This window comes from Crotalus tigris, unplaced genomic scaffold (assembly GCF_016545835.1).
Source record: "Crotalus tigris isolate CLP2741 ecotype Arizona unplaced genomic scaffold, ASM1654583v1 scf7180000017601.7605149639:7615979, whole genome shotgun sequence".
Taxonomy (NCBI): domain Eukaryota; kingdom Metazoa; phylum Chordata; class Lepidosauria; order Squamata; family Viperidae; genus Crotalus; species Crotalus tigris.
In genome coordinates this window covers 1814730-1838420 of record NW_024096505.1, presented here as the reverse complement: position 1 = coordinate 1838420, position 23691 = coordinate 1814730, and the positions used below count along the sequence as shown (strand labels likewise).

Sequence of the window (23691 nt, the reverse complement as noted above, 5' to 3'; positions counted from 1 at the left end):
CCACTCCCAAGACTTAATTTTTTAATAAATGTAATTGTTGATTAAAAGACTTGCCTAGAAATGCAGGTAAGTTTGAAATTTATTTCCATGTTTATTTTCCCAATGTTTTAAAGTTAGAATAACTCTACAACAGTCTTGGGTGACATCTAGTGGAATTGGTTAAACACAACATCTGCTGGTTTAAAGAAGAAAATTTATTTGGAATCATACAAAATTCAAGGTGTTTTTCACAGTACAGATAAAAAGGTGAGTCTAGAGGCTTCTCATGCTAGCCTACCTGATGTATAATCAACCAGGAAACTTATATTTCCTTCTAATGCACAATTTTTTTCCCCTATTTGTTGAGATATATTCAGTGGATCCATGCTTCTGATATTTGTTTCTGAAAATCAATATTTAGCTTTCTTCTCCCAAGATATCAATATTGCTCTAAATATGCAATTCAATCATCTGTTCAGAATTTAAACAATAGTCATACTGGATAGCATAATTGATAGGGAAAACATTCAAAAGTCTAATAAATCGCATTATTTGTTACTCTTAAATACCACTGAAGTTAATAGATAAGCTGGCTATAACTATATTTAATTTTTTGGATCTTTTCTCTTTAATCAGCTACAAAATTAGCTATTATAAATCACATTATAAATATCTAACTGAAAAATGTTTATATACTGTACAGATATAATTTTAGAAGTTATATTTTCATACTTAATTTATAGCTGATAGGGATAAGTAAAACATTTCAACCCCCAGCTACAAAAGTGCTACTTCAAATATTCTGATTATGAAAATCAGAATCATGAATTTAAACACTATGGGAATTGTGTTTACTCAGCAGCCATATACTGTATATTTATTTTATATAGTTTGATTTGTTACAATTGTTTTGTGTTTTTATGATGTACGCTGTCCAGAGTCACTTGTTGCAATGGGTATGTTACTTGTTTTGGATTGAGGGTTGTATGTAAGTTCTGTGGAATATGGTGGGAACATTTATGTGACTGGAGTAAGACAGCATGTTGATATAGCCGAGAAGGTACTTTGGTTTTTGTTTCCATGCTTATTTCCTTCCAGTCTATGTACTGTCTTCCAACCTTTTTAAACCATTGGTTGAAGCTGGCTGTGGTTAATTTTAATTCCTTTAGAATCATAATTGACCGAAGAGTATGGCTTGGATTGTATAAAATCTCTTGGAGGGATATGCAGAAAAATTGAACAGAATTTATTTGCAATTTTATTGGACCAGAAGGAAAAGGACAGAAAGTGAAAAAAAAATGTAATATTATGTAGGAGAAGAAATAAGTCAATATAATTTAGTCAATATAAATTTTATTGTTTCTTTAAACTACGCATAACAAACTTCTTTAAAGTGTTGAAAATAATTCAGAAAAGATAGCATTTAATTTTTTGGGTGAGGGGGTTGGGGAGGAAGAAAAGAGGCAGGAATGAGTAAAGATGGAAGTGGAAATCTTACCTCAGACAGAAAAGAAACAAGTCTGCTGCTTCCAACATTAAGCAAGCAAACCAGCCAATAAACTAACCAAATTGAAGTCATATACTCAGCAAAATTAGCCAATGATTTCAGTGAGAGAATTCAATATGTATTCAAATTCTCAGTTAATGAACTTTATGTGACTGAATTAAAACTAATTCCTTTCCACGTTTTTGTAATTTGTGTCCATTATTCTTGAGGTTCAGATTCTCTTGTATCTTCTTCCTTTTCTTCAGCTATGGTTGTGGAGGGGGAAAAAAAACAGACTAGCATTAAAAATAGCAACACTGTTATTTGTGAACTCACAGTTTTGTAAGTAGTAGTTCAAACCAAAGAATCTGAAAACAGTTCCTTGAGTGGCTTAAACTAAAACCAAATATAGACAATGTTACAAGACGGGAAAGAAAGAACGGAGCAAAATAGATTTTAAAATGCTAAGAAAATCTTAAGAGAAATCAGAAGTATGATGATTAAATACATACTATGAAGAAAGAGAATGGTGTTCAATTGGATATTGGTAAAGTTTTTTTTAAAAAAGCTTTGTATATCCATTATTAGTAAAGATTCAGTTTTGCAATTTTGTACAATGCTATGTTCCAACATGATGATTCAGGAACAGAGAGCCTAACTCTTACATCCACATTCAAAAACAATACAGTTTTGAATGTCTACCTGGACAGGTTCCTCAAAGGGGTGGGTGGGAAGGAGAAGCAAAAAGCCAAGATGGCAGGCATGTGATCTTGCCCTTGCCCAAACTGCAAATTCTTCACCTTCCTCCCTTTTTGTAAACAGCAAAAAGCTTCCCAACATGGTGCTTCTTAATTCAAGTACATTGGAGTAGAGCTATTTTGCAAAATCACAGCACTTTCTCTAAATAGTTGCCAGACATTCTAAGACATTAGCATTGTCTTGTGTACTGTTTTTGTATACCATGTCCTTTAATCAAAAAGCAGGAGATAAATTGTGTAAATACTTAATACTCAGCAGAAGTCCTTTCTGAGTAACCAGCTTACTTATTTACTGCATGTTCCCTCTCCCTTTCCCCTCACCCTGATCTCCTTGGTCATCTTTAGCTGCCTCCTCTTCTTCTTCCATATCTTTCGGTGAAGAGGCTGCTTCAGTGGCCTCCCCTGCACTTTCTGAGGGTCCTTCAGCAGCACTCTCCTCACCAGCTGAAATACAGGTGTGGAGAAGGGAAGGAAAAATTAGAAAAGCAAGTAATCTCTGCCTTACTTAATTTCTGTGCTATTCCTTTTCATTAATGATGTACGACCTGAAATTCTCCTTCCAAACAGATGACAAAAGTCTTTTTTTCCTTTGTAAGACAAATACGGCAATAGAAATTCCTAACACAGAGGAAGAAAAGCATTGATTAAAACAATGTAAAAGTGTTAAGGAAAAAAAAGACAGTCTTGCTTTGTTCTTCTCCCAATGCCATCCCAATTCAGAAAGAGAAGTCCACGCTGAAGGGGGAGATTTTCCAAAGAGGTAATTTCAAAGACAAAACATTCTAAAATTCAGGCACTACCACAAGATCCATATGTGATTATAAATTGACATATATCAATACAGCAATGTACAGCAGGGCCTCTTTTAATTCTCTTAACACTCAAATAGTTCTATAAAGAGTCAGTTTGATATCTTGATCCCCAGCTAGTGTCTTATATGTCATAGTTATAAAACCTGAATATAGTTTGGTGATTGACTACTTGCTTTGGTGGTTGACTACCAGTATACCTGCTTCAACAGAGATATAATAAGCATAGCCAAGTGTCTCCTATCAACAACTCTGCTTTCACATTCTACACCAATGGCAGCTTCCAGATCAAGTGTAAAGTTGACTCCACATAGATCACATTACAATAATCTACAGCATAAATAAGGTAAGCAGGCTCTGAACAACTGTAGCTAAACAGTAGCTGTCTAGAAAAAGATACTATCAAAACTGGTAATAACTACTTCTTAAACTGTGTCGACTCTGGATTCTCCCTAACGATATAGCTTTCTGAAAGTGCTCAAGACTTTGATCTATTAAGTTGGTACCCCAGAAATGAATTCATGGATGCACAAAAGATTGCTCGAAAGTCAAAATACAAACCTGCAACTACAGGTTCCTCAGCTGGTGGACCTTCTGCAGCTGCTGGAGCTGCTTCTGGCGGAGGCGGTTCTTCAGGTACCCACAGTGTTAGGTTAGTAATTTTTGTTGCTTTCCATTTTGGAGTCATTGTTACCAAAGGTTCTTCTTCCTCCTCTTCTTCTGTTTTCTCCTAAAGAAGGATTAATATTCAGAACAATAATAAAAATGAAAAAGGAAATGGCCAGTCTATTTGTGATAAAAGCTTTTCTTAAGAGTTTATGAAGACCCATGCACCACATGCTTCACGCATCTTAGCAATTCCCAGCAATGCACAGAGCCAGCTATTTCTCCAAGCCTGAATTACTAAACCATGTTCCTGGTGGGTGCTCTTTAAAATTGTCTAAAAACCTCAGGTAGTTTTCCAGAATGTTAGAGCCTAATTATTGGCAAGGATCAAAGGTAAGAAGCATACAGCTATTATTACAAAGGGTACACTAGCTGCTGGTCAATTTTTGATCATAACACAAAATACAGAACAAAAAAAGGCCATAAAAAGTTTTGGACCTACCAGAAGGGCCATTCTCCTTGCTGCTTCATTGTTAGGGGTCTTCAAATAGACTATTTTTTTTATATCACCAATTCCTGGTTTGTGTTTGACTCAAAAATATTCTATATTTAAACAATGGAGCTATTTTCTGGGAAAGTATTGTCTAACCTTACATTTATGACCTTCTATTTAGTGACAAATCTTGCTTTGACTAATTGGTTTGAAATATTTGTGTTACTCTGCAACATTATGTTAAATCTAATTAATCAGATGCCATTTTTTAATCTGTGCATTGCTTCTGTGATTTCAATATCCTTAAAATGATGCTGAAAGAATCCACTCTCCATTTTGGAAATATTTACCAAGAAAATACTAGGTGCTTTATCAACAACAAAAACCTACTAACTGAATACTGGCATTTTGTTATACTTTTGATGGTTCAAGAATATTTCCCCCTAAAACAGTTAGATGCATGGAGAATTAAAGAAGGCGCACAACTCACAAGCATGTGTTGTGACTCAAACGCTATCCCTTAAATATATAAGTGCTGCTAGATAAATTTGCCATGCAGCATTTCATAAAATTTCTTTTCAGAAACCTATTGGCCATTCCACCTGCCATTGGTTTGTCTTTCTATGCAAGAAAGTCCCACTTCTATTGCACTGCCCCTATAATTCATTTTAATCCATCACTGTGTTTCACTCAATCATCTGGAAACTTTAGGAAATAAAGTATTTTCTCTACCAACATAAATTGCAAAAATAGTCTCTATAAATAAAAATGAACCATTGTATTCAAACAAAAGCAAGCAAACAAGCAAAAAAAATTGCTAAAATAATTATTTAGGATGTGTGGGGAATATAATGCCAATTAATACACCAAAGGAATGTTTACCCTACATTTCTTTCTAACTTAAGTGACATGCAAGCAAATCATGCAAAATCATTCTATTTTGAAGCCAACAGGCACCTCTTTTGAAAAGATTTCAATGGCTAATTGTTTCTCATAATTCTGAGTAGAAGATATTTGTTTGTTACTCCTTCTTTTTCCTTGGTTTGTACAGTACTGTATGAGCTAAGCAAATTACAAAAAGAATCAAATGAAATGTTATTTTTATTATACAAAAGTTTAAAAGTTCAAGGAGGAAAGTTTGAAAGCTGTGGGGAAAGACAGATTTATTAAAGCAACACAGGGTATTTGTGAGATAAAATTAACTGCTACACAACATTCACAAAGGATAAGATGCATGATAATCATGTATGTCTGAAAACTAGGTATCCTTACTTTACATTTATTTAACTGATTGATTGATTGATTGGTGGATTGATTGAATGAATGAATGAATGAATGAATGAATGAATGAACGAATGATTTCTATAGCCACCCATCTCAGCAAAGAACTCTGGGCAGGTCACAATTCAAAAACATATGTTACAATTAAAATCTTAACAAAAAAAATTAAAAACACTAAAAAGAGTAAAAACCATTAAAGCAATAAAAAACATTAAAACGTCTAATTCAAATACAAACAAGCAAGACATCTGATCTCACATATTTTGTTCTATGTCATGTCAGTGGCTGATAGCTTCTCACTGCTTTGAATATAAGCCAGTTCTTTGCCATCTATTCCACAAAATAATTTTTCGTGTGAATTTTTATAGCAAATATTGAATGCCACAACTTGTTCAGTTTTGCACTGAAGGTACATGAACTGAGAAGTCACAGGTTTAAGTGAATTCTGTATGAAATCAAGGCACCCAAGGAAAGAGAGGAGGAAAGAAAGAGCCGTAGGAGTGCAGTGGTTAAAATGCAGTACTGCAGGCAAACTCACTGCTCATTCCAGGAGTTTGATTCTGAACAGCTCAGGTTGACTCAGCCTTCCAAGGCCAGTAAAATGAGGACCCAGATTATTGGGGGCAATGTGCTGACTCTGTAAACCACTTAGACTCTTAGAGAGGACTGTAAAGCACTGTGGCGTGGTATATAAGTGTAAGTGCTATTGCTATATTCAGTAAGGATAGATTGCCTTTTTGCATACAGAATATAAAATGGCAATCTCTTTTCAATACCTGCACAAAACTATAAAATTGTTACTTTTGATTTGGGCAAACTATTGATGCATCAAGCGACAACAAGGAAGCTCTTAAAGTCTTGCTTTAATTAATTATGATTTAATTATAATTAATGCAACGACTAGATGATTCCACTGACCTTGCAAATTTAGGGAAAAGTGAATATTGTACAGAATCCTCTTCCGCCCTATTTGGCCAAGGTCAGTGTGGATTCAAGGCAAGTATTGCTCCAAAAGATGAATGGGGAAGGGGAGGAAAATCAAAATCACTTTCCTTCTAAAAAAAATAAGCCAGATAGTTGAAATGATTTTAGCATTGCCAGCTATCAAAAATGTTGACTTTATTGTTTTATAAAACTACACGTAAATTATAATATCCAGTTTGTTGTAACAGTTATTATTTTATTGTTTAACTGTAAGACAGAATGAAATACAGTAAAAATAAAAGTATAATTCTGGGCTTTCTGGTTGTTAGTATGATTTAACCCAATAGCACTTACCTCCTGACAATATTCACCATGCTGCTCACATCCAATATCAAATATATACTTCCCAGGACCTAATGGCTGTATAAACAAAGGAACTTATATTAGTAGTATTTCAACAGTTTTATATTCTAAAAACACAAAATATTTCCACAATCATGCTGTACCATCCATGGCATCTATCAGCAATTTCCTTCAGGACTGTGTAAGAATAAACAGTTTAGTTTCTTTGGGGGGGGGGGGAAACCTCAGTTTCAATCTTACAAGATCTATTGTTCCTGACTTGAAGATTGTTACTGTTCTTGATGAAAACCTTCTTTCATTTTCTTTTAACTTCATTTCTACATTTTTCTACATGTTTGTCCACATTCCATGCCTTTGCTAAACTGAAGCCCCCCAAACCTTATGCAATAATAAATGTGCTTTTTTAAATATGATCAAGATTCTTAATGGCTTTTGTTGCCGCCATTATGAAATTTTCCGCACTTATTGCGTCCGCAGAATCTCGCCCGGCCGCCCTGTTTAGGGTGACCCGCTCCCTTCTTAAAGTGGAGGAGGCGGAGGAACCCTTGCAGGGGAGAGCTGAGGAGTTTGTTCAGTTTCTCTCGGACAAAATCGCTCAGATTCAGAGAGACCTGGACTCCGACTGGGCAGTGCCAGCCGAGTTGCCGGGGGCTGGTCTTAGTCATGTTATCTGGAGCAAGTTTGAGCCTGTGACCCCTGATGAAGTGGACAAGGCCGTGAGGGCAATGAATGCCGCCACCTGTTTATTGGACCCGTGCCCCTCCTGGCTGGTTTCTGCCAGTAGGGAGGTGACACGAGGCTGGCTCCAGGCGATAATCAATGCCTCCTTGATGGAGGGGTCTTTCCCGCAACCTTTAAAGGAAGCGGTGGTGAGGCCCCTCCTCAAGAAGCCTTCCCTGGACCCAGCTGTTTTGAAGAACTTTCGTCCTGTCTCCAACCTCCCCTTTGTGGGGAAGGTTGTAGAGAAGATGGTGGCGTCCCAACTCTTGCGATCCTTGGATGAAACTAATTATCTGGACCCTTTTCAATCTGGTTTCAGGCCCGGCTACAGCACTGAGACTGCTTTGGTCGCACTGACCGATGACCTCTGGCGAGCCCGGGATAGGGGTCATTCCTCTATCCTGGTGCTTCTTGACCTCTCAGCGGCTTTCGATACCATCGACCATGGTATCCTTCTGCGTCGTCTCGGAGAGGTGGGGGTGGGCGGCACCGTATTGCGGTGGTTCTCCTCCTACCTCTCTGACAGGTCGCAGTCGGTGTTGGCGGGTGGACAGAGATCGACCCCTAGGCACCTCGATCATGGGGTGCCTCAGGGCTTGGTCCTGTCCCCCCTCCTTTTTAACATCTACATGAAACCGCTGGGTGAGATCATTCGGCGACACGGGGTGAGGTATCATCAGTACGCAGATGATACCCAATTATATATCTCCACCCCGTGTCCTTTCAGTGAAGCAGTCGACGTGATGTGCCGGTGCCTGGAAGATGTGAGGGTCTGGATGGGGGTGAACAGGCTTAGACTCAACCCTGACAAGACCGAGTGGCTCTGGGTCTTGCCTCCCAAAGGTCAACTGGATGGTCCATCATTAGTCCTGGGGGGGGGCAAATTTACCTCCCTCAGTGCAGGCATGCAACCTGGGTGTCCTCCTGGACTCACAGCTAAATTTGGAACAACATCTATCGGCTGTGGCCAGGGGGACCTTTGCCCAGGTTCGCCTGGTGCACCAGTTGCGGCCTTATCTGGACCGAGAGGCTTTACTCACAGTCACTCATGCCCTCGTCACCTCAAGACCGGATTACTGTAATGCGCTCTACATGGGGCTACCCTTGAAGAGCATTCGGAGGCTGCAGTTGGTTCAGAATGCAGCCGCGAGAGCGATTGTGGGCGCGCCAAGGTACGCCCAAGTGTCACCTATCCTCCGCAAGCTGCACTGGCTTCCTGTGGGTCTCCGGACCCAATTCAAGGTGTTGGTTATCACCTTTAAAGCCCTTCATGGCATAGGGCCAGGTTACTTATAGGACCGCATACTGCCGCACAGTTCCCAGAGACCGGTGAGGTCCCATAGATTGGGCCTCCTTCAGGTCCCATCGGCCAGACAATGTCAGCTGGCGGGCCCTCGGGGAAGGGCCTTTTCTGTGGTGGCTCCGACCTGGTGGAATCAACTTCCCCCCGAGGTTCGAACAACTCCCACCCTGCCGGCCTTTAAGAAAGCCGTTAAAACTCTCCTGTTCCGGCAGGCCTGGGGCTGATGTCCCCGGGGGGGGGCGGGACATGATCGGACTTGCGGTATGATTGAATTATTTTATTGTTTTATTCTCGATGATTGTTTTAATTTTGTACGCCGCCCTGAGTCCTTTGGGATTGGGCGGCATATAAATAAATTAAATAAATAAATAAATAATTCATATGAAAATAAGACAAACATATTCTTGCTAATCAAAATATCTCTAGGGCTCCTTCAAAATAGCAGTTGAAAAATATTTGTTCATCTAAATGACTGTGCAAATACTGTACAAAATGAGTTTCTGTATACCAGAATGATCATTACTAAAATGGGGTTAGATACAAAAGAAGCTGAAAGTCTTTTATTTTCTATGCCTAACGCACATTTTTCAGAAAGCAATATAATTTCTTACATACATACATTTTTATTCACAAACTTTCCCTGGAACCTGTGGTTTAGGTGAACAAGTTCAGCAGCTCCTTCTTGTTGCCCATTTGCCCAAGTGCCAACATATTTAGAACCAGTTAATGCATAGAAATAAGTACCTTGCCCATGTCTATGGGAGAGAGAAAAGGTTGCTTTGTATTAAGACAGAAGAAATTCTTATCCTTAATCTTGCATAAAATCTTCCTCACATTGTCAAGGAATGGATTAATTTAAATCAAAGCAAATTAAATAATTAAGTGTTAAGAAAAATCTGATTTAAATCATTGATTAAATTACTTGCATTGAAATGTCTACGTGTTATATAGAGATATAGCTTCAATAAGAATGCGCTGGGTTGCTGCAACAGGTAATGTATATTGATTTTCAGCTAAAAAGAGTCTTCCTTTGTTTACTATATTTATATTGCTATCTAATAACACTGTTCTCTGGATAGCTAATGGAGTAAAATAGTATAAACTATAATCATAAACAAATCTAATCATTTCCAACACCAGGATATCCAAGATATAGTAAAAGAAAAGAAGATAACTAATAATAAATGTTTCTGTTAGAATTAAGAATTGTTGTTAAATGAGATGTCTATGTTGCTCAGGAAAAAACAATGAATATATCAATGGTCCCTCTATTAAATTACACAATTAAGGCTGTAGAAATTGCACAACCCATATTAGTTGGAAGATTATTGACAACGTTTTCATCTACTGTAGTCTATTAGTCTCACAATAAATACAATTATCATACAGCCATAATCTCAAAAGATGATAGAAACTGTAGTTTAACATCTCTGGAGGACACTTATTATTTATAAGAAGTAAAACATACATCTGAAATTAGGCAAAGCAAACCTATAATTATTGAACCACTCTCCAGTGTATGTGTCTCCATTTATGTAAGAATAAACTCCATTTCCATGTCTTTGGTCCTCCACCCAGTCTCCTGCAATGAATAGGCTTTATAAACCATAGTGTTTGGTCTTTATATTTACATTACTTTAAAAAAAAATATACAGTATTTATGCAGTAATAAAAACAATCCAAATTTTATTATCATGATTGAGAGAGCAAGGTCACACTGAACTAAAAGAATCCTATAGAAATGATAGAAGAAAGTAATGACAATACCACAAATTATTAAGTTTGTTTATTAAACTTCTTAACTGCCCATCTCCCCCATAAAGCGGCTCTTATCAAGTCTCAGAAGTTGCAATGGTATGTGGGAATGACCTTGGGAGATAGGAAAAAGAAGTGCAGCTAAGGGAACAGTCAGATAAAAGACAACTTAGCCTACAGCAGGAATCTGGGTGGGGTCAGCAGTTCAGAAGGGACCCTCCCTAGTTTCTTGGGTTGTAAAAGGGACAGGGGAGAAATGTACTTTCAGACTTCCAAGGTTGATGTCACACAACCAGATGAGCAAATTCTACCTTAGTGTAAAGTTACATTCTAGGCTCTAAATACAATAGAACTCTAGTTCTTCTAGATACAGTTATATCAGTTCGAAAGCTATGTAGTGTAATATCTAAAAAAAAAGCTGCAATACTTTTTCTATGCTAAATTGACTTCATGGGGAAACCTAACATTAAAAATTGGGGAAAAGATGGTAATATGGGAAAATTGGATGAAAGTGGGGATACTGACTTTGGGCCAATTGATCTAGATCAGGGGTGTCAAAGTCACAATGTCACATGACGTGTTGCGATATATCATGACTTTTTTTCCATTGCCGGCAATGGGGTGGGCGCAGTTTCGCCATGACACATCCAGCAGTTTGACACCCCTGATCTAGATAATGATGACGTTTTAACATACAGTGCACTAAGAGACAAATTTCATCTATCAGATGTAACTCAGTGACAATATTTACAATATTTTTCCACCCCTTTATCACATTGTTGGCAAACTGTAACCAAAATATATTCTGACTTTAAGGAATGTGCAAACAGAATCATAAAGAAACCTATTTTCACATGCATATTAATTATACTTAGGTATATTTCCTTTGATTTAACAACATGATTAGATACTAACATCTTCAATAATTCTCTATCTATGATGTGGTACTATTTGAATGAAGAAAATATAAATACCTTCATATTTTGATCCATCTGGATAAATAAAGATCCCATTGCCGTGTTTTTTATTTTCAAGGTATTCACCAATGTACCTTGCACCATTTTTAAATCTATATAGACCCTGAAACATATATATTATAGAGATGCTTTATTGCAATGCTTATACTGGGAAAATGGCCTAATACAAAACAAGTGAGACATACAGTAGAATATTATACAATTGACTGTTCCAGTGATACCATTGTATTCCATCTCTTTTGGGGGTTTTCGGTTGCATTCTATGCTTATTGAGCATGCTCAGATCTTATTTGATTTTGGGATTTTTCTGTCTATAGGATCTTGGACAACCATTGTCTGAAATGCTATAGAATTTCCCAGTGCTTTTTTTCTAAAAAAAAAAAAAAAAAGGTGCCAGAACTCACACACGTCATACAGCCCGCCTTGCCTACCCTACAAAGTTCCATCCAAAAAAGGTGCCGGAACTCCATTCTGGGTGTTCTATGAGAAAAAAAAGCCCTGGAATTTCCTGCTTGAATAGGGGGTTGGACTACAAGACCCCCAAGATCCTTTCCAACTTTGTTATTCTGTTATCTACAGGGAAAGCAAAAAAAAAAAACCCAAGGTAACAGGCATGACAGTGTGATCAATGCTTTATATACGGATCAATATCTCATGCACAAAAGGGAGGAGCTTCAGTCATAAGACTACCCACTATCAAGGCTTTAGGGCTACTCCTAGCTCTGCAATTAAGGGACTCCCTTCCTAAAATTATTTTGCAAACATAATCATTGGGCATCGGGGGTTATACAAATTGAATTTAGTAAGTAAATAAATAAAGTAAATAAATAAACAAACAAGCAAACTGACTTTCCCTGAAGTCATTGGTCCTTATCTCTTGTTTTAGTTTGGCTAAGAAGATACAGTTGATTTTTTTCATTAGTATATATAATGGACAAGTTATTTCTAACTAAATCTTACCTTTCCATTTCTTTTACCATTTGCATATTCTCCCTCATAGGTATCTCCATTGGGTAATCTGGCTTTCCCATGTCCATGCCGTTCACCAGCCTCATTGCGTCCACCTTCATATTCCTAGTGAAGTAATGATAACGACCATATTGTACGACATTTCTATGCTGCTGTTCAGATGCTCAGTCATGAAAACCTTGCTTCATGTTATCAGTATAAGAACTACCTTGTAGATAGAAGGAGCAGAGTGATACTGATTTGAGCAGTCAGCAAATGAGCTTCATTACCAAATGGGGATTTGAATTTGCATCTCCTTGATCACAGTCCAATATTCTAGCTACTATGGGATGACCAGAGTCATTGCTTAGCTACACTTGATACATATACTAAACATTAATATGCTTAGAGAATTAAAATGTTTCAAAGCTGTATTTATATAAACATCAGAATACACAAGTTGCTTTATCGTGAGTCAGACCACTGGTTCAGTACTACATTGTTATTAGACTATGATGTTCAGTACTACACTATTATCGCCCTGAAACAATATTGGTATTTTTAAAATCTTGCAAGATCACATTTGCTTTTGCTGCCCAAAACACTATTATTCTTCTGGAAATGTCCAGGGTTTCAAACAGAGATTGTTCCTATTGCTAGAAACTGAACCCAAGACCTTCAAGCATGCAGTTAATGTGTTCTGCAAGTAGAATACAGCTCCTTCCCATTTAAAAGCAATGTGAAGTATACATACTGGTTTCCTTATTTGAATCTTTAAAAAATAAGGAAAAATAGTCAACTTTCTGCTTTTATTTTAATTGCACCTTTTAAAGAATACATTTCGTAGAATCTTCTGTGTTTTACTATAATATTTTGGTAACTTGTTGCCACCCCAATTTTTGAATTTTAATTGTTTCTGCACTGGTTTATAATAAGCTTAATTCATGATTTGTGATAATTAGTATTTGTCTTTTCCAAATGTTCCTATCGTTATAAAAATATGCACAAATCTAGTAGCAAAAGATTCCTACTCTTTTGCTCCGTTGTCATTTATAGCCAGCCCCTTCTCTTTGCCTCTCCCCCATCCCCATAGCCCGCACTGACCCCCAAATCATTCTCTGCCTCCTCTTCGATCTCTTCAGAGCCAAGATCCGACATGCTGCACCCAGCTGTATCACCATGGAGATGGCGTTCCCAGTAGATACCGCCCCCTTCCCAGAGTCTAGGAGGCGGAACTTCTGGATTAAAGTCGCCGGGGCAACCGGATCCTGGGCGGTGACGGTTTTCCCCTCCCTCCCTCCCTCACTCCCTTTTGTGTGTTAGTTATGCTGTTGTCTGATAGACCGCAGGAAGAAGTTTGTCAGTCCAAATTACAGCTAAGCGTTGTCAATTCCTTTAGCGCGGTTTGTTCCTGCTCACGGGTGGGAGCATCCCATTGCAGTTCCTCTGTAATTCAATCAGGAAACGAGGAGTCTTCGATACCACGCCGCTAAGGGCAATAGCTATGTACAGCTGAGATTTCAATGCAATCCCTAAAGTTTTTACTCAGTCCTATTGGTCCCTGGGTAAACAGGTCTTAAACGTCTTGCTTTGTTTGTTTCTGCTTCGGAATCGTTTAAACAACTAAGTGCAGACCCACACGCTTACATGCTTATTGTCCCATAATTGATTCTTCACCTGAATTAAGACTTTAAGAATTCCAATAAAAGCATTTCATGCATATTTTCTAATTGTAGTCCTTCTAACAGCAATTAAGGTAAGAATTATCATAGTGGCAGGTCCCTCTGTCATTCATTATATTAAGCCATAATGACGTGCTCGTCTTAATGTATTATGTAAACCCCCAATTATGACTTGTAATTTATGGAATAGTAACTGAATCAGCTGAATATGCTTAAACAAATTATAGTTTAGTACAATACATGAATCTGGAGGTGCTAAGAGTGGTTTTACTTAAGGCACCAAAAAGTAGAGGCTAAAATCTGATTTCCAGTTCAGTTTCATATAGTCTTATGGTTTATTCCCGCTGAGTTAAAATGATATATTCAAAGTGAATATGCATACTTTCATGATGCTGCAATTACCTTAATATTGGGACTATTTTACACTGAACTCTATTTTTCCCCTCTTGTTCTGTATTGTTATCTGGAATTTTAGACTTTGTTATTACAATTTTAACATGGGTTGTTTTTAACTTTAGGAAAACACTTTTTTTAACCAAGGCTATTCTTTTGGTATGAAAGAACTTGTCTTTTCAGCATATTCTGAAAATTCCTGAATACATTTGCAAGTTTTAAGAAAGATACAAACCCAGCTGGAAAAGAGTAATGTAACCCACAAATAGATAACTTGTGAAATGTTATTTAGAATCAATGTTTTCTATTGTTCAAGTATCACGTGTAATCATTGTCTTTTATTGTTTGATCACTTGTTTTCTGATATATATGTGTGTGTGTGTGTGTGTGTGTGTGTATACATACATATACATACACACACACACACACAAACATACATACATACATACATACATACATATATATATATATATATATATATATATATATATATATATAATGTGAAGTAAAATAAAGTGATCACCAGGATAAAATCATAAACACAAATGTTTAATCTACAAAACCAAGCACTACAATTTATTATGCTTAAAGGAAACGTGGCTTGAAGATAAGACTTTGTTGTTCCTGGAAATTTTCACTTTTACAGACTGCAGCTGGGAAAAGGGAAAAAAAAACCTCTTTGGCTGCTTATCTGTATTGGGGACCTTATTGGACTATAAAGACTACATACAAAAACAAAATGGGTGTTCCATACTTAGCCACAAATGGTTAAAAAAAACATTTTAACACTTGTCTCCAAAGCCCCCAGCTTGATATACCAGCAAAAAAATGTTAATAAATCTCATAAATTCTTTCTATGTTGAAATCTATCCAAGAGACAATTGTTTTATTTCATGATGAGACTAAAAATAACACAAATGAAATAAAAGAACAAATTTCTAACCTAAACCTATAAATTTAGACAATGACTACAAAGAAGGAACTAGTAACCCAGAAAACAGAAGGAAAATTAGAAGAAACGGATCCAAAGATGGAGGACCTAAAGGAAGGAATTAACAGACAGATACAGACAAATGAAAAATTAGAAGATGCATTGATAACACCAGAAATGGAAAAGATACCTTACTTGTCAGGATCTCAGAACACATTTGAGGATAGGGAAGAAGACCTGATCAAACAGATGATAAAGCTGTTAGGAGAAATGCTGAATATTGACAAACAAGAAATGAAAAGAAAAACTGAAGGAGGACAGAGACTATTTAATGAATATAAATGGGTGAGCCTCTTCCAAAAATACTTTAATCAAATTTTCTTCCTCATTCCATACAATATATACAAAAACAGAGGAATGACTTGATGATTCAAATGCACTGACTTGGAAAGTTATTTGGGAAAGGAAGAAAGCTAGAGTAAGACTGAAGAAAATAGAGGTTTTGACCTATTAGATGGGATATTTTACTATTAAACAGATGTTTGAATATGGTTAAGAAAGTAGATAACTGTTAGAAATAAAAGTATTATTATAATTAGGATAGGATTTGTAACTAGAATATTATACTCTGTTATGAGATGGAAAATAGGAAAATTTTAAAAGGGTTTGAATAAGGGAAGCTTTTGATTATCCAAATATAATTCATTATGAGACAATTATAAGCAATAGAGATATTTTGAACACTGATGGGAAATTAAAATTTTTAAAAAGTGGAAAAAACAGGATATTGATTGAACAAATGGATTTTAAGTGCAAATACAATTGAGATATGCTTTGATTAGAAAAGATATTATAAACTGACACTACTGATATTATGTATACCAGAAAAATGTGATGAAAATGTCTATATTTAATTATATATGTATTAACAGTAACAAGAATTGTATTTGCTCAGTGTGGAAAAATGCATACCACCGGAAGAAGAGAGGACCAAGGAAGCACTGGATGGTGTAGTATTGGAACTAAACTGAGAAAGTTAATATGTACCACTGAATCACCAATAGACCCAGACAACATGTTGTTTATTAAGTACTCATGATTGTAAGATTAGAAAATTAATAAAATATTTATAAAAGAATATTGAGGAGCAAATGGAAAACATTGCTTATAGTTTTTCTTCCACTTTTAACAAAGGGGCCTTTAAATGTGAACATATGGATTAGTATTTCTTTCAATAAACCAAAGCTGCCTTTTTTTTTCTTTCCCTTTTCCCCTTCCTTTTTTGCCACGATGGGTATTCAAAGAGCAAGGAAAAGTTGACTGTACAGATAAAGTAACTGTGTGAACTGATTGCTTCAGTCCAATCATGTCACAGATAAACAATTAAATAAATACTTCAGCACATAATATAAATTGTTTTTCCCTAACCCATTATTTATCACAAGCTTTCTATCTCATTATTAATACTTTACAATGTCTACTCCAGTGATGGCGAACCTTTTAGAGACTGAGTGCCCAAACTGCAACCCAAAACCCACTTATGCATCGTCGAGTGCCGGGTAGGTGTGGCCCATTGGTGGGTGTGGCCCATTGGATGGGCATGGCTGCAATGGTAATGGCAGACTGGGTGGGACTAAAAAGTTCAATCAATCAATTCCAACTCTGCAAAATCTTTTTTTTTCCCGCGAGAAATTGAAATTGACTGAACTTTTTTTTTTTTGCACACAGCGGCAGAGGCCTAAAGTGAAAAGGTTTTATAAAACCCAAACCCAGAAGGCCTAGGACTGGGGCAACAGCGCGCATGCCCACAGAGAGGGCTCTGAGTGCCGCCTCTGGCACCCGTGCCATAGGTTCGCCACCACTGGTCTACTCTCTGCCCCTCAACTTCCTAAATTATTACATTATCTCCTTTGTGTGGGGGATGTGCTCATATGTTAGCCATCCCTTGTTTCCAAGAACAGAGAGCTGGTAGATTATGATTTTTCAGAAGACAAATTTGCATGTAGTAATTTTTGGTTTGTGCTGAAAAATACTGCCTCATGCTAAGAAATTTTGCATCATCCCATGATGTACATTGACTGCCATATTTCCACCAAAGACTGTAGCATCAGCAAGACCACATAATTTATCACAAATACAGTTAATCATATTTTCTCCCAAGAAATGTCAATGCAATTTTACAGTTTTGTTGTAGGCTATTTAAGCCAATGACATATACAGCAAAGTACCAGTGCATAATTATTTCTATCTGGGGAAACAAGTGGACACACCCTTTTCTTTGGGCGGATATCAATACTGATATGTGTCCTCCTCATAAATATTTATTGTCTAGACTAATTTATTTTGGCCTTCCTTCACTTATTAACCTAATTTCTGTAGATTAGTTCCAACATTTTTCTCTCCATATTCACTGAACAGAAATCTACTCAGAGTTCTGCTACTGAAAGGAATTGAAACCAGAGGTATCTTTTCTAAGAATCACTCAACTTCTGGAATAGAGTTTCTTGGGGGCAGAGAGACAGGGGAATGGGGCAAATGATAGCCACCTCACAGAAATCTGCAAGATGCATTCTTCCAAATATATGTTTAGTTATATTTATTTTTATTTTCAGGATAAACTATAAGATTAAGAGAGTAATCTCAAAGTACTGAAATAGTAATCCATACATAGGAGCTAGTGTAGGGTAGTAGTCTAATTAAAAGACATTTTTGAAAACCAGGCATCTGGTATGTGTGTTGAAAGAATATGTTTGATCTGTTTTGCCCCCTTCATGTTTTGAAGTTACTGAACTTATTAAGATGCACAGTTAAAAAAATCCAGTAAAACAGCTTAGAGTTATTCTTGTAGAGGAAGCACAATAAGCATATCTTTTGAAACGTTTGTTGTTATTTATCAAAATGAACATGTATTTCTTGTGGTTATGGTTTTCCTGTTTCGCAAAACAAAACAAGAATGCACAAACTGCGAAGGAGGAGGTACTATTTTATTTCCCTTTCTTACTTATCTCTAGGTCTAGGCAACCAGCTTGATTTCAGAAAAAAAAAATTGCTCCCTGTAACAAAGGAAATATTTTAGTTAGATAAACTAAATCATCAGAGTTCATCTGTATAGTGATTTCTGTGTAAACACAAATATAAATGAAATGTCACATGCATGCACAATAGCAAATTAGTAGTAGGTTTGGAGTTTCCCAAATTTAGTAGAAATATAAATACCAATGCACTTAAAAAGCTATTTGGGAAGACCTATCCCCAAATCAAATCAGCAGAGATTAGGCATAGAAAATTAACTGACTGGAGGTATGGAAGAAAGAGGGGAAGGATATTAATTATATTAATAAAATATAATACCGTGGAAAAAGACATGATTGACTGCAGTCCTGGACGGAAGTACAGTTTTACCACTTCTGATTCTCAGAGCCAATTCTTTCTTTTAATGGCTATAATGATGTTTTCAGGCCCACTCCAAGACATGCATAAAATTGTGCAAACCTACATACGTTTAGTTTTAAATCCTTCTATATATCCAGAGATATTTAACTTCCAAGCAAATATGCGTGGGATGGTAACTTTTTAAAAACTAAAGCCAGAACTTCTGCCAGTGAATTGCTTAATTCTTTTGTATATGTGCGTTCAAGTCAGTATTGACTCCTGACTACTGCCTGGATCAGAGCCACCAGTTTTCCTTGGCAAGATTATTCAGAAATTGTTTGCCATTACGGCCTTCCCAGAGTTGAGTGTGTGACTGGCCCAAGATCACCCAGCTGACCTGGTGGGAGTGGAACTCGCCATCTCCCAGTTAACTCAAATTGCTATGAAACCTCACTCTAATCAATTGGACAGATATGCTTGCAGGAATTTAAATTAACTTTTATTTGTATTATATATACTCTTCTAGTTTATAATGCTTGTGTTTTCTGCTTATACATTCTGCTTACCAGATCCATCTGGGCTTCGTTATAGGCTTTGTATCCCAGATATTTTGTATGGAAAATGAAGCCCAATCAATTATAAGTCTCAATAAAATTGCACGTAGGTAGTCAGCAAAATTGATACTATAAGAGTTTGTGTTCTGGAAGCACTATTTTTCAGTTATTACTATGTTTGCAAACTAAAATTATCAGGGAAGACATTCTAGATAAAGTTGCTATTTCAGCAGTAGGAGCTCTGCTGTGAGCCATTTAAGCCTCCCCCATCACAGTTTTTCCTTTAAAAGCAAATTGTCCTTGTTGGATTTTGATCTACTATAAATACTTTTAATCCATTTTTTAAAAAAGCAATTCTATTTTAGCTTGACTTCCCCAGTATACGTTATCTTCTACTCTGAACAGTCACTGAATGAATTGTAGTTACAACAGCACTGAAAAAAGTGACTTATGACCATTTTTCACTCTTACGACCATTGCAACATCCCCATGATCAAAAATCAGATGCTTGGCAACTGACTCATGACGGTTGCTGTGTCCCAGGGTCATGTGATCCCCTTTTGTGACCTGACAAGCAAAGACAAGGGGGAAATCAGATTCACTTAACAACCATGTTACTAACAGCCATGATTCACTTAACAACAATGCAAGAAAGGTCACAAAACAGGGCAACATCCACGTAACAAATGTCTCACTTAGCAAGAGAAATGTTGGGCTCAATTGTGGTCGTAAGTTGAGGAGTACCTGTAGCTCTGCTTAGGAAACACGGGGCTTCAGGCTAACCTAGAATAATTAGTTCATTAAGAAAGGAAGGCGGGTTCGGCCCTCCCTCCAGGTCTGACATTTGCCACCTCGAGCTACGCCTTCGCGTCCCCTTTTCTTGCCCCAGAAGAAAGAGGAGACTGGGCTTGAACGAGCCGGACAGGTTCCTCGCTCGAGTCTCCTCGCCCCGAGCCGCGCCTAAACCAGGAAGTCGCAGCTGTCGGAAACGGTCTCCTGAAGCGCCGGGAGCGTCTTTCTTTCCAAGACCAGCCGGCAGCCGCCACCATCTCCTCGCTTTCGGGTAAATTGCCGCACTACGAGATCAGCCAGTGTGGAGGAAATGGGCGGGAGCTGGGGGGGGGGGAGAAAAAAGGGGCTCTCGGGGAGGCAGCAACTTCTTAGCATGCTCTACCCTGCCCGAGCGGAGACTCTCCTCTTAAGAGGGAGAGCTGCGTAGCGCACCTGCGGCGGCAGCGGCCGGGCAAACCAACCGAGCGGCAAACTGAAGGGGGGTTCGGCGGATGAATGGATGGTGTGTGCGGGGGGGAGAGGAGGGGAGAGCAGGTGGGGGCGCTTATGTTGGCCCCAGTCTTTTTCCCAGACATCGGTGCATCGTTTTGAACACATCTCCCCAGACGAAATTAATGGTTCACCCTTAAGTAATGTTTATTTAAGCTGTGTTGTTATGTATTGCTGTTGATTGGTTGTATGCTTTTCCGAGATATATTCACGAAAAGACGGTTATGAGTATTGAGATAGTCCCAATCATCCCCAGACCTGTATGGTGGCTAGTCGCTTCCGTTTAACTAAATGGGTTAGGCGGGGTGAGGGTTTTTCAACTGTGCAGCAGTTTCTTAACTGATTTTATCAATCAGCTTTTCAAAAGCTAAGGTGTTAAATCTCATCCTGTGTACTGAGATTCTTGAAAGAACCTAACTTCAGCCTTAAATGAGTTTTCTTTCCAGATGTAGGGCATGGTTGCTGTTTCAGGGAGAGAAAAGAATCACTTAGGTTTTAAAAGTTTGGTTTTATGTTTGTACTTACTGGCTTTCATCATGGTTAACAGGTGCAATAATTACAAACGATTGAGACATTTTAATAAGGTCAGTAGACTTGACCAATATCTTTCACTTTATATAGAAGTCAGTTCTAGGCTGGGACAAATTATTTCATTACAGCAGGCTCTCTATTTAAGGTAAAAATTGTGCATGCATGGAAGTTTATCTTTTACATTGGAAATGTTCTCTAACAATCTTAAACAGAGCATGGAAGCCAGCTGAAAATAGCAGAATTATTAACAAGTTGCTTTTTATTGGCACCCCTCTCCCCAATAAAATCTGCAATATTCAAATGTTTTCTAAAATAAACTTTTTTACATAGCCTAGAAAGATCCAGTCAACAATAGCATTTTTTTCACACAGTACAGAAGCATGGAGAATATTAATGTCTTTACAGTTTCTGATTTAATCCCAATCTCTAGTTAATTTCATCTTCAGGAAACTATTTTTAGTTTAGTACAATTATCTTATAAATTGTGATTGTATAAAAAAAAAAACCCAGAAACTTTCAGGCAACACATGTCTGACAGTCTATTAGCTCACTGTCAACTTGACATAGACTTCAAATATGTAATGCCTATTTTATTTTTACTAGAATTCTAAGATTTACAAAACAGAGCCTAGGATAAAGCATATGGAACAGCTGGAGTTTGACAGCCCTTAAGGTTCATTTGAAAAGTGACAGGTGATGAGGCAGACAGTGAAAAAATCCATTCCTGACCTAACACTATTGTGTGATGAGTGATGCTGTTCACCATAACCTTTTCCTCCTCCTCCTCCTTCTCCTCCTCCTCCTCCTCCTCCTCCTCCTCCTCCTCCTCTTTTCTCCCTCTTTCTTTCTTTTTCACCATCATTAGGGATGACAAACAGTTATCTGGTTCTGTTACTTAACTTTTAAAATATGTGGTTCTTTTCTACAACAAATCTTTGCTTAATCCTAATGTTTTCCCAAAGAAAAACCATCTAAATATTATTCATATCATAAAACCAAGATTTTCTTAGGTCGCACCACTCTTATTTTAGTAGCATCACCTTGGGAAAAGAATATATTTATGGCTGCTTTTGTCATACAATTAGGAATCAGTGTTATAATCTATAGCTATCCCGAGCTGTGCCAGAAAAGTTACTGAGCCAAGCACTACAATTAAGGAACAATTGTTGTTTAAGTTTTGCTTTGACATTTGTACTTATAGGACATATACTCTCATCTGTCTTCTTTCTTTAAAACATTTTTGTGTGCATCTTTGGTTTTACATTACCTCCTAGCAGAAAGAATATTTTACTTACATGAATATAGAAAATAAACAAAACCCTAACATTTGGTAGCTTATAGATTTGTGAAATTGACTAGAGAATAGACAAATCACTCAAGAAAGGAGATCTTCCTCCACCCCACCTCCAATATCCCTAAAGAATAAAAATATTTTCTTCAAAAGTTTCATATCAAATATGCAGAACTGAACGAATCATGCTTGAAATTATGCATATTTTTAGACTTAGATTGAAAACTGGCCTAAAATAGGTAAAGCAACACCAAATGATAAAAAGATTTTCAGTAAAAATGTATGGCCTTAATATCACCTATTTCTTTCACAGTTGCAAGATATGTGACTCATGTTCGCATATTTGGATGAATGGCAAGTTGGAGTACTCACATTCCAGAAAATGAATCTGAATTTCTTGGCATCTATAACACCAAATAATTTGGGACCCCAGAACTCCATCACTTCATAATTCTTTTAAAATACAGCATTTCAGTTATGACTTTTAATGTGAAAAAAGAGCTAAACATATAACTTAAATATTTTCAGGATTCTGATCATTTTTGTTCAATACATGTTTCTTCTATAGAATGGAATACAAAGATAATGCCTTCTGTTTGAATTTATGTTTATCCTTATGATAGAGCTGATATCCTTAATTTAAGATTTTTAAGATTTTAACTACAATCCTATCAACTCTGACTTAAAAATTGGTTCAAGAGAACTCAGTGGGCTTATATTTAAAAAAGGAGTGCATAAACTGATGGCATGAAAATGTTCTATTTGTATAAAGTCAGGTATATGGGAAAAGAATTAACCACTCAGTGATTGGTAACATCAAGGAACCAATGTAATCAGCATTACATTTTGGTTTACTGAAAACGTGGAACAAACATCTGAACCTGGTACTCATGTAAATGGCTGAACTTCCACCTGGGATTCGTTTGATCACTTCGTTTACAAAAGATCAATGGTAAGTTGTGGTCTATTATTACTTGAAAAGGAATCTGGGTATGATTTCCTATTTAACAAATCTATAGGCAGATAGAAAGTATTGTTCAGGATATCTATTGTTAAAATGTGTATTTGTTTTCTCTGTGTTAATTCTTATGGTTGTAATAATATAGAACAGATCTATTTCTAACAAGTGTTGTAGTATAATGGTTGGGCATGATCCACAAATGTGTTTTGTTGAGAACAGAACTACAGAGTTCAAGTACGTATGAGATTGTCAGTTAACTACGTAGAAAGTGGTATAATCTTTATTGACTTGAT

General features: G+C 37.0%; 3 protein-coding genes across 7 annotated transcripts in view; 2 read left to right on the top strand and 1 right to left on the bottom strand.

Annotated features, from left to right (window-relative positions):
- Positions 1 to 1663, top strand: part of UBASH3A (ubiquitin associated and SH3 domain containing A) — a 30339-nt gene extending 28676 nt beyond the window's left edge. The window contains exon 15 of the transcript XR_005559825.1: positions 114 to 1663. The gene's annotated coding sequence lies outside the window, so the exon portion shown is untranslated. The remainder of the gene's footprint in view (positions 1 to 113) is intronic.
- Positions 1316 to 13655, bottom strand: RSPH1 (radial spoke head component 1). Of its 2 annotated transcripts, XM_039368976.1 has the most exons (10): positions 13507 to 13655; positions 12415 to 12528; positions 11452 to 11557; positions 10214 to 10304; positions 9342 to 9477; positions 6691 to 6756; positions 5089 to 5193; positions 3594 to 3762; positions 2545 to 2667; positions 1316 to 1731 (listed from the first exon to the last, which is right to left on the bottom strand). In XM_039368976.1, exons 1-10 carry the CDS (start codon positions 13558 to 13560, stop codon positions 1685 to 1687), a joined length of 1011 nt encoding a protein of 336 aa, XP_039224910.1. In that variant the 5' UTR covers positions 13561 to 13655; the 3' UTR covers positions 1316 to 1684. The 2 variants fall into 2 exon arrangements, with proteins under 2 accessions (XP_039224910.1, XP_039224919.1); XM_039368985.1 differs by lacking the exon at positions 5089 to 5193.
- Positions 13656 to 20221: 6566 nt separating this feature from the next.
- Positions 20222 to 23691, top strand: part of SLC37A1 (solute carrier family 37 member 1) — a 33901-nt gene continuing 30431 nt past the window's right edge. Inside the window, exons 1-2 of one of the 4 annotated variants that reach the window (XM_039368815.1) lie at positions 20222 to 20397; positions 23210 to 23389. In XM_039368815.1, coding sequence (XP_039224749.1) covers positions 23334 to 23389 — 56 coding nt within the window. In that variant the 5' untranslated portion in view covers positions 20222 to 20397; positions 23210 to 23333. Of the gene's footprint in view, positions 20398 to 20527; positions 20629 to 22750; positions 23390 to 23691 lie in introns of those variants that run through there. The other 3 variants (XM_039368807.1, XM_039368833.1, XM_039368823.1) reach the window with 3 other exon arrangements.